The sequence below is a fragment of the Apaloderma vittatum genome, unplaced genomic scaffold, assembly GCF_000703405.1.
Source record: "Apaloderma vittatum isolate BGI_N311 unplaced genomic scaffold, ASM70340v1 scaffold4173, whole genome shotgun sequence".
NCBI lineage: Eukaryota > Metazoa > Chordata > Aves > Trogoniformes > Trogonidae > Apaloderma > Apaloderma vittatum.
The window spans coordinates 5,548-17,585 of NW_009709648.1; the positions used below are offsets into that span (position 1 = coordinate 5,548).

The 12,038-nt window shown below is 36.5% G+C and overlaps 1 protein-coding gene across 1 annotated transcript in view; it reads right to left on the reverse strand.

The window, feature by feature from the left end:
- Window positions 1-262: 262 nt before the first annotated feature.
- Window positions 263-12,038, reverse strand: part of KIAA0825 (KIAA0825 ortholog) — a gene marked incomplete at its 5' end in the record, with an annotated part of 50,878 nt that continues 39,102 nt past the window's right edge. The window contains 5 exons of the mRNA XM_009866996.1: window positions 263-449; window positions 2,307-2,497; window positions 8,659-8,809; window positions 9,980-10,245; window positions 11,250-11,477. Of these exons, the coding sequence (XP_009865298.1) occupies window positions 263-449; window positions 2,307-2,497; window positions 8,659-8,809; window positions 9,980-10,245; window positions 11,250-11,477 (1,023 nt within the window). The remainder of the gene's footprint in view (window positions 450-2,306; window positions 2,498-8,658; window positions 8,810-9,979; window positions 10,246-11,249; window positions 11,478-12,038) is intronic.

Consider the following 12,038-nt stretch of genomic DNA (forward strand, 5'->3'; position numbering starts at 1 on the left):
TTCATCATGGTCTATGTCATCATCAGACAAAAATGTGCAGTATAGGAGTTTGATCCAAAGCTAATGAAATTCCAGCAAATATAATTTGGTTTTAGGTAAGACCATAAAGGTAAGTTCAAGACCAAACAGAAATAGTCAAAGGTTATCAAAATGTGCAACACTTTGCATTGCCTTTGTATTTCAACACAATTATTCACCTTTTAAATCTATCCAGGTAAGATCAAGAACCAATTTTGTCTCAAACTGAATGATTCTTTCATACTCACTCATATAAATTCTTCAGTGGTGAAGTCAAAATAGCCACTACAGAGAGCAGGCTGTTACAGTGGCTATGTATTTTATAGATCTTTAGATTTCTGTCCTCATGTGGATTCAGGAACTCTTGTACAGAGCTGCAAACTGACCAGAGCAGATCTTCAGTGGACATCAATATTGCTGCAATATCAATACTGTAGTGGAAAAAGAAAGTGAAAATAACATTACTTAGGACATCAGGATAGTGGTAAATTTCAGTCAGATAGAGGTTTCCTATAACAACATAAAACATCTATATCATAGCATAGAATTCAAATTTAATCTTCTGTCAATAGTTTAGGAATTCTGAACTCATTACATTGTAGAAATTCAGTGCTTTCACCAAAAAGTAGTTACCAAAACTTATCAAAAGACTTAAAAAAATGAAATTTCCTCTTCCAAAGGACAATGTCACTAGACAAGGACATCTTACCTTCTAAATTATAACTAAATAAAATTAAATTCAGTTTTCCTTATGATAAAGTACAATTAGAATGTACATACTATTTTGAAATACTGCTGTGGTAGAAAAGTAATGACCAGTGGACTAAATCTTCAATTTGCAAAACTTTAACTGCCAAGGAACATATTATGCTGTGATCAGTGATCGATTCTCTGTTGACATTGGCTGGCAGAGCACCAGGGCGTCATTGGCCTAAATCACAGCAAGAACTCAAACTGCAACAACATAACCTCCCAACACTAAGCTAACATGCAACAGACAGGAAACAGGTGGATAACACAAAATACATGGCAGGCATGAAGATTGACTGAAAAAAAAGTATGTAAATGTCTAAAAGCCAATGGATGCATATGTTATCATCTGTATTTTCGAGTATTAAGTTATTGTTTGGAAAATCAAGGCAAACGCACATGAACAGACATTTTTCCATACTGCATATACTGATCTCTAATATTTCCAGGACCGTTGGGAGAAAAGACACCCTCCCAAATTACCATATTATGAAGAAAGTGTGTATCAAATCATATTCTTCATATTTCAGGGTATTTTCTTTTCCAGGAATTTTTCAGGAAATCTCTCTGTACCTAAAGATATACAGACGGGCCCAACCATGGTAAACCACTTCAGGAATAGAACACACAAAATAAGTATTTTGATACCTAGAATAAAATAAGTGTTTTCCCACTTATTTCAAGAATATGAATTTGTGCAGGTTACTTAAGATTCCATGACTCTGCACGTTTTCATAATGAAACTGATGATGAGAGCATATAACTCTTAGCTCACACAGAACATATCCATGCTGAGCGTCTCCCACCTGCTACAAATAACACACTCCTAAGTTTTTAACTTGAGTGGCCACCAGAGAATCGTAGAATTGTTTATGTTGGAAAAGACCTTTAAGGTCATCAAACAAGACATTGGATAGAAAGAGGAACACCAGTGTTACGGTAAGCTTCTACCTGGAGACATCAGATAGACAATTTCTTAAAGAATTTATCCCCTCTGGCAAAATGTTAAGAATCCCAACAAGAACTTTCAGGCGTATATTTCTTAAAATGCAGGAGAAGGAATAGCATCTTTCTTCTTTCTCCTTCTGCACCACTGGGTTGATTCTGGCAAATCTTCTGGGGTGACCTTGTAGCTCTCTCATTTTAAAAGCCCTAAGAAAACCTGAATTCTGTTGGAACACATTGAGTTTTCTTCATGAATGAATGGCTTGATTTCTAATCTTGATGCTGCCAATTCTGCCGAAATTTTTCGTTGTGTCATCACTCCTCAATGCAATGTCCACCATGAGGCTTTCAAACCAATCAAGTAGTTTATGGAACAATTACACCAAGAGTTCAAAAGACGACTTTGATTCTGCGCATGTACTTAAATATACAACATATATTGAATTAAAATTGACATAAGAATACATAAACTGTGTCTGTCCCCTCTTCCTTGTTCCTTAATATGTAATTTTGAATGAAAGCAGGGCGTAAGAGAAAACTAAGATTTAATTATTTTATCCATTAAAATCGTGCATTAATTATATAAACATTACCTGATCTGTGGTGTTCTCTTGTAACTGGGGCAGGCCTGACAATATCTGGAGGACAGCACAGCCAAAAATTGCTCTAGAACATCTGTAAGGATCTCCTGGGCTGTCTTTGGTGGGAGAATAGTCCATAGATCATGATGAAGACCACAGCAGAAGTAATGCCACATCTGGACTGAGAATGAGCATCTTTCCCCCTAGCAAAACCATCGCACATTAAATAACATAAACACACCTCCAAAATGTCAATTTAGTTCCTGCATGCTTAATTAATACACTCTGAAAGGAAATAACTGAAGAGTTTCAAGCAGATGATAACCAAAATACGGTCCTTGACAAGATGTGAAACATCTTTATGAGGAAGGAAACACATGTTTCGTTTCATTTACAAATCTAGAGTTCTGCCACAAAACCAAACCACAGCATTTGGCCTCTTATATTAATTAACTTATTTTCAAACCCCGTAGCATTACAAGTCTGTTTTTAAAACATACAAAGTATTCTGCACTCACTAGAATAGTTAGACAAATTTAACATAAAAGTTTCTTTGTCCTCAAAAGAAAATAATTATTTAAATTACTTCAGCGTACGTATTCCCCCAGATTTGTAATTGTCACATATAACTGTGATTATGAAATTCTGGTTATGTATAGTGGATATATAATAACAGAAAAAACACCAAACAGCTGGGAAAATTAATAGCAAGAGATGTCCAGAATTTTGTTCATCTTACAATGATAACTTTTTGAAACAAAACAATTTCTATGAAGGAATCATAGAAATACTAATATTTTATTGCATATACAGAACCACTCCAGTAAGACACAAATACAGAGCTGTCAAAATAACAGTAGTGAATCCATAATGTCTCTGAGAAGTACATAGTCAACTCACATTTAAATGTTTCAACTAATAACTGTTAAGAAAATAGCATTATGATGAAGTATCTGAAGAAAGACTTGAATCTTCAATGCCCACATTCAAATGGAGTTGAGAACTATTTAAAGAATTGTCCTGGGTTTGAGCTAAAACCCAGTCCTGTTTAGTGATTTTTACTTTCCAGTTTGGTCTCTTTTTAGAGGCTGCACTTTCTGAAGTCAGCAGCATGTTTTTGCAGACAGTGTGTGCTACCAGCAGTGATAACACCTGGTGTTTGCAGTCACTGCCTGGGACTGGGATGCAGACAGGCTCTTGTTTATACTTGCCCCTGTAGTGGCCAAGGCCACTTCTGGCTCTTGTGTGCCACGCTGGGGGTGCCGGTTAGTAAAGGGGGGTCACAAAGAAGTAAAAGGTTGCACCTCCGGGGGGTAAGAGACAGGACAGGTGATCAGCGAGAGTATTCCCTCCCATATATGTCATATTTAGTACAAATTGAGTGATCACGAGAGTTTCTGCCTCTTCTGCAATGGCCGGTGTCCAGGGATGACTCCATCTGACCTCCTGCTTTTGATCCAGATCCTGAGTTCCCGAATCCAGCTCCCGCCGCCGCTGAGCCTGGGGCTGCCCCAGTGCCTCCTGCTCTACAGCATCAGTGGTGATTGATATCAGGGGAGGGAGTCGGGGTTGATATCGGGCTATTATCTATAGTTGTATATAGTTCTTTACTTTTATCATTCCACTATTATTTTCTATTATTATTGTTTCATTAAAGCTGTTGTAGTTTTTTTTCTTCTCTGACCCGAAAGTCTCTCTGCCTCATTCCTTTTTCCTTCCCATTTTGGGGGGGGAAGAAGGGGTTAGAGAGCGTCTGTCCGTGTTAGAAGCCAGCCCAGCCCTAACCCACGACAAGAATTTGTTGATATTTCAGCATTATCAGAAATACAAGACAACCCTATGATTTTTAGAACACTTTAAGAGTTGGATAGGCATTCTCTAATATTAATAAGCAAAAATAAACTGCCTTCTTTTTAAACATACCACATTAGGAGATTACTGGAAGTTGTCATTATTCTGTATTTCTCTGCTATGACATATGAGCTGTATGGTAAATTACGACAAAGAAAAAAAATTATGAAACTTCTGACCACTGCTCTAGCCATTAAACTTATGACTGGCCCAGGCATCTCTAAAATCTCATTTAGAAAAAAAAAAAAAAGAAAACCAAATCATTAAGATGTCAAATTTTCCAAATTTCACTGACGTAGAAAAGAAAAATGTAACAGAGGTAAGTTCTGAAGGAAAACTATATGTCAATTTTCTTTGTACATAACCATGGACATCTTGTAACTTTTTAAAGCACATTTCAACAAGGAAACTAAAAACATTCACTCTGGTATTTTGAACAATCAAGCACTTGACAAAGTTTCCACACAGGTAGGATTGTCTTATATTGACCAAAACTGGATATAATAAAACAATGTTCATATTAAAGTAATTTCTTATTTTTCTTACACTAAATAAAATTGCAATATTATTGCATGATTAATTAAGCATCATCCTAAGAAAGTACAAGTTTACTTCAGAACTCAAGTCGTAACATAACCTCAAACCCTGCATCACTTGAAAGTAAATACATACCTATAAGTCAGGATTTCTTAGATGTGTTACCCTGACTACTCTTGAGGTTCAGTGGAACTTATTCAGATATACACCTCTAACTCTGTCTTACAGACACTTTAATAATATTTCCCTTCCTTTGCAAAAACACTTAAAATGTTACAGAATAAACTTACTGGTCATAAATTAATTAGTTTGAATGCCTAATGAAAGATAAACTACTTTGGTCATATTTTTAATTTACAAAAATAATTTAAAACACTTGTAAACACCATGCAGACTTAACAACCAGAAATACAATTTTAAATGGACTTTCTAACACAGGGTATTTATTTTTTAAAGTAATTGAATGCTGGTGAACTTTACTTTCTGCTATGTAACTGTAAACAAAAATTGCTTCATTTTCTCTGCTTTATTTAATCTAAAGCAGTAAATTGAATAATAATAATGACAACACCCGTTTTCCAACACTGTATCTCCACTGCAGAAGTAAGTTTCACCGAAGATTTAAATGAGATTCATCCTCATTTTCTGACCTGTTTTCCTATTTGTTGCCATTTCTAGACAATTCTACTGGTAAACATCTGCTATTTTTTGCAGCCTTTGTAGAATACAAACAGATGTGAGCTTTTATTTAGCTTATATATCAGGAAGCAAGCAGCTGGGCTTTATTACATAAGCCACTCAATATTATCTTTGAACAGACAATTCTTTATTCTTTGACTATTAGAAAACGTAAGTTGCCAAAGCTACAGCAGATGTCTGAGCCACTAAATTCTCCACTGGGGAGCTGGCCGAGGAGCAGGGTGGGTGCTCAGGGTGCTCCACCAGCAAGATCTCCAACCCAGGGAGTTTTGCTCCCTGGCACCTCCAACCCTGAGTGTCGAACAGGAACCGCACTGCAGGGCCACAGCTCATATCACAACCATAAATTCACAACTTCTCTCCTTGTGTTTCACAAAACCCCTGCTTCAGTTTCCCAAAAGGTATTCAGAACTTGCTGTGATCTCACAGTGATTATAGCTTCCGTATTTATTCTCTAATCTTAACTGGGTTTTTTGGCTTTCCTTTTAATTCTGGTTATTGTTGTTGGATTAGGCGCACATCAGAGGGAGCACGGGTGAGCAGGTACTGAAATTGGTTATGTAAGTCCAAAAATATTTTAAAATTTTCTTATTTTAACAACATAGAAAATTCTTTTATAGGATGTAATAACCATTTGCTATCAATCTTGTCCTCCTCAGATGTTACTACCATATAAACAAACAGATAAACTGCATCTCTGTGTAATCAAACACAGGCATTGTTCCCTGCCCCTTCCTCCTATGTCTTTCAGTGGTTTCATCTTCTTTCTGGATGACTTACACATCTATTAAGACAGTTTTATTAGCCAATGTGTCATTAGTGGGGAATGGAAAGGAAAGCTATCACATATTATTTCTAGAACCGCTTGAATACCCTACATTATTGGGGAAAAAGAAGCAAGTAACTTCATGTGATCCCTGAAATGTAGGACTGCCATTTAGTTTGTTATGAAGCAATATCAATATTGAGGGAGTTGGGTTCAATATCAGACTTATATATACTTGTTCTTTATTTTTGGCACCCAACATGGCGCCAATAAATCTGTTGTGGCTTAGAGCTGGGCCAGCCAATAAAATGTGGACAGACACTCTCTAACCCCCTCTTCCCGCCCCAAAATGGGAAGGAAAAGAGAATGAGGCAGAGACTTAGAGGTTAGAAGAGAAAACTGAAATGAAACAATAATGGAAATAATAGTGAAATTATAAGAATAAAGAACTATATACAACTATATATAAGTCTGATATCAAACTCGAACCCCTCATGATATCAATCCCCACTGATGCTGCAGAGCAGGAGGCACTAGGGCAGCCCCAAGCTCAACGGTGGCGGGAGCTGGATATGGGAGCTGGATTTGGGAACTCTGGATCTGGATCAAAAGCAGGAGACTTGGATGCTGGCCATTGAGGAAAGAGGCCTAAACTCTTGTGATCACTCAATTTATCCCGAATATGATGTATATGGGATGGAATACTCTCGTTGGTCACCTGTCCTGTCTATTACCCCCTGGAGGTGCAAACTTTTACTTCCTTGTGACCCCTCTCACTACCTGGCACCCCCAGCGTGGCACACAGGAACAAGCAGTGACCTTGGGCACTGCAAGAATAAGTATCAGCAAGAGCCTGTCTGCATCCCCGTCCCAGGCAGTAACTGCAAAAATCAGGTGTTTCTACTAGCAGCACACACTGCACAATCAATCTGCCAACTTCAGAAAGTGCAGGCTCTTAGAAAAGACTGAGCTGGAAAGTAAAAATCACTGAACAGAATTGGTTTTGTTTAGCTCAAACCGGGACAGAGACACAGCTTCACAATTCCTGCAGAGCTTAGACCTCTGAGGGATTCATCTCTTACTGCTACAAGTTTCAGATGCCTCTGTAACAGGCAATGGGTCTTAAGCCAACCTCTTCGATCTGGGATGACTTAAGAGAGCTCAACGGAAGTAGCAGACGCTCAACATCACACCTCCTGAAGGCACCCCAAGCAGACTACGGTCCATCCTTAGATGATTAGTAGAGCGATGACATAAAATTATATACTTCCCACCTCAAGTCCTGCAAGCATAGACAACTGAGATACCAGTTTTATTCACCCCTTCCTTTACGCCTATACACATCAGTTCTGATCAGCAGTGATAAAACTGATTAGCTAATCCATACTCTTCTTGTGACAGATAGGTTTCCTCCATGGTGAACAGTTCCTGAGTCAGCAATAAACAGGATATAGCACCACGTGGACTACAGACAGTGAAATTCACATAATGATTTATCAGTTGGCAAAAAAACACTGCATTTCTTACTTTCTTATCAACCCAGGACATCAGGGCTCACATTCAAATAAAAGTGAAATGCTTATTTACTTGTCTTTGAGGGATGGGCGTCTTGACAGATTACTCATGTTAAGGTCTGAATCACTTGTCCAGTACAGATTTTTGTCACTGACTCACCTGCTCTTTATATTACATCTTTCTCTCATGCAAGAATTGCAGAAAATGCTTAACAAAACCACCCTAATTCTCTCACATGGCAGATGATAGAAGAAAGGGCAGGACTTTGATCTCAGTTATTACCGATAAAAAACTAATAATAATTTCACTTCATTATGAAATTAAGTGAAAATAAATCCTAACAATATATTTCTGTCTACGTCTGTATCTAACTAGGATGAAGAAAAAAGCCTCGATTAACTGTCATAATTCACTTTATCCTCTGAGTTTTTTTCACAGAATCATTAGGATTATATCTGAAGAGCCAATCTGTGACTTCAAAATGCAGGTGAAATGGCACCAGATATTGTAGAAATATACTGTTAAATGCTGAAGGTAACTATATTGACCATTTTTCTTTGTTACATCCTTAGCTCACAAATGTTAGAAAGGGGAACCAACTGAAAATAAAAACTGAAGAATCAGATTGAAAATTTCCAGGAGAATAACAGCTGTCTTTCATTTTTGTATGTCACACTTCCTGTAAGAAGGAGGGTTAAACTAGTGGTGTCTTTTTTACTGAGTTCTACTAAATACCTTGAAGTTGACACACAACATTTTATTAAGCAAATGACACAAACACTCCACAGTAATGATTTGTCTCATCTTTAAATGACTATGCTTTCCTACATCATTTCTACAGAGACATTTGCCTGCAATAATAGACATCTCAAACCAGTAAATTCCAATAATCTTTATGTAAAAATAATGCTGATCTTATGCTTCTAATTAGTCAGAGAGCTGGCAGACAGTAAAACACATTTTGTAAAGGGAGGTACAGTAAACTTAACCTCACACCTCATAAAAAGCTTTGTAGTCATCCCAGTGGTGGCTCTCAGCATCCTGTAAAATGCTTGTAGCACAAACTCTGACGCAGTAGTTCGTAACTTGAAACTGGAGAACGCTGATGAATTCCTGATATTGTTGGACAGTCAGTTGGAACAGGGGCCTGTTCAGAGAGTGATCAAAGAGGCAAAGACTGAAAGGCTATGCAGTAGGAGGTAACAATCCCCAGTACTGCAAATGGTCTTGGTTATTAGGTATCAATCATTCATTTCCTCTCGGTCCCTGAGTCTGAACCTAGCATTCACTTTTGAAAAATATCTGGTCTTCGTTTCATGACTTCTTTAAATATAGCTGCACTTCACCCTATTTTCTGACATAAAAATACATTTGTCATTCAGTTATTGGGAGGCTCTAAGTTGAAGCATAACTGCATCAGCATTGAGTGTGATAAAGAAAACACAGAGAGTCCAGAGTTTATTTCTGTAGGTATTTAAACTAAAATTCTTTCATAATACCCGAGTAGAATTGCTGAAGCAGGATTTTGGCTCAGCCTTGCCATTGACAAAGATGCACTTCATGCAGGAGGGAGTAAAACATCAGAGGGAAGGTAGCTTAACAACTCGTTACGAACCACACAGTCCCTGAAAATTGTGCTAGTAAAGGTGTCCTTCCCAAAAGGCCGAGCTTCTACTTGCAAATAATACATGTACAGAAACACATGGGCTAACAAAGAGATTCCTAGTAATTTAAGTCAAAACCTCCTGAAAGCAGAGCAAGTGTAGTTATATTGTCCGCCCAGCCAAATGCAGTCTTAGCCTTTACACTACTACTTTCCACCTTCTCTAATTTTTATTCTGCATGCAATGAAAAATATATTCTAAAGCTACATTGGATGTATTTGTTCACATTTCTGAATACAGACAATGTAAGTAAAAAGTGCAGGAGTGTATATTTATACTGTCCGCTATGTGCTAAATCAGATTTTATGAAAATTCATCTATTGCAAAGGTCAGAAAAGGAAATTAAGACCTTAGTGCTCTGTTCGTACGAGAGCAGAGTACATTCACTGGATTATTTACTCAAGCTTAATAAAGAAAAAATATTGATCTGCAAATCAAATGCAGATCTTGTATATAAATAATTTGGTTTGTAATGGCTCCTTTAGGTTACCAATAGCTTTGATTCAGGTCTTTCCATAAATAGTACATGCAGTGCATACACTAAAAAATATGATGCAATTTGGAAAACTACAACCATGCTGTATCACCAAAATGGAATGAAGTTCTGTATTATTTATGCCTGAATTAAATCATTATAAGTAAAAGGGACTCACTTTTTGCTCGTTTCTCTCATTAAATTGCTATACATTGTAAAATGCTGAAAGACGTATATGGCTGTGGAAAGGGCAGCATACAAGTCTTGCAGGGGAGCCTTGGAGGGAACGTCTTTGCTTTTCTCCTCCAGTCTTGCCAGGACAGCTGTTGCCACTTTGCTGCAGGCCTCTACAAAGTTTGCTCTAATTTCCTGAAGAGAATCATCTCTGCATGCCAGAGCCAATGGAAGCAATGTGTCAAGTTCTTCCATGATGTCAGAACAAAACTGAGAGAAATAAACGTGGCATCAGGTTATTCGTACTCTGACACCACTGTTTAATTTATACTCACTAGGGTCAGACTCTTGAATAATGAAATTGGTCTAAAACATAAAAATATTAAATCGGTTTCACCAACATTTCATTCTGTTACACAGTGGAGAAACATTTATCTACAGTAAATGAATTATTATTTCATTCCTTCTTGCTTTAAAACTGTGTAATATATATTGGGGAAAAAATAAAGACATCTTATGCTAGTAATGCCTTCATCTTATTTATGGTTTCATTAGATGTACATTCAAAACACAAGGCTAATTCCTGCTAAACAAAGATAATTTTCTAAACTAATTTATTTTGAAAAATATACAAACACATTTCTTAATTCTGAATTTGAAAACAAACTTGTCATCTCCTCATAAATTCATATATCAATCTTCCTAAAATAATCTCACCAAAGCTTATGTGTTATTTTAAGCAGAGTCATTTGTAGCATTTGAAATTTGCTAGAACAGTTGCAAAGCTTACTAAACAAAAAAAACCTTTCAAACATATATTTCCTTAGAAAAACTATTTAATTAATCACCATAAGTGACCTTTCAGCCAAATCAAAGAACTCTAATTTGGCCATATTATTGGTTATGCTAATTAGTTAAATGGCATGTCTAAGGATATGAATACAGGAAATCCCTTTATATCTATGCTTCAAAGCTTTCAGCATTTTCCCATCGAAACACTTGGTAACTGAGCAGATACTAAGCAGAATGTTTTAGAAGTTTTTGGATGAAAAAAATAACGCCAGCAAAGTTTGAAAGTTAATTCTTTCAAGCACAGACTATGGGCTATTGTATAAAGCTCTGTTCAGCCTCATATTGTAATGCCTCTCACTTTCTTCTTAATTCCATTTATATAAGATATAGAATATTAATGGTACTGTAAGTACTTCAAAGTGTAGACGCAAACAGCCTTGGCATTCTGTCTACCCTCAAACTTCAGATCTTTTGATACCTGCCTTAGCAATTCGTTTTGGTTGCTCCTCCTGTTGGACTGCTCTGCAGGACTCCTTCATTTGCTGGTTGTTTACAAGACTCATTGCGTAGCCTGCAGCTGAAAACTCTTCCTTCTGCTCATGTTGAAGAATTTTTGTTGAAAAATCCTCAATTGCTATTGTTATACAATGAGCCACAGAAGAAGACAGGTCTTTAAACGCGTTTCTCCAGCCAAAATTCAACAAAACAGGCTGAAATACATATTTATACTAAATCAACCCAAATTCATTAAAGTGTTGTTACTGTCTGAAAGTTATACAAACATCCATAATTAAATTAAAGGGCAATATCACCTTTTAAAATTAATTTTATTAACCTAAAATGTAGTCTGCTAGCCTTGAAATCACATTAAAAGTGGTATATACAATTAACAAAAATGAACATGCATAACAATATTAAATTTGTCAACAATTTTTAAAGAAATAATTAAGAATTAATAAACCAAAACTGTTTTTTAAAGTCATGCTCCTTCTTTACATTATTTATAATCTTTAATGGAATCTATATAACAAAGTCAAATACATTTACAACCATTTTCAACAGTTTAACAAGTAATCCAGGAATTGATACCCTTTAATAATTTTCGCCATGAGGTAAAACCTGGAAGCTACTAACCATGAATATCAATGGAAACATTTAGAGAACCTGGTTTTAACACAGCCACACTGCATTGCATTTCTCTAGAACTGAATTTAGCAAAGACTAAAGTGTTTAAATAGAGATTTCTAGTTTTCAGCCAAGGCTGGCCTTTG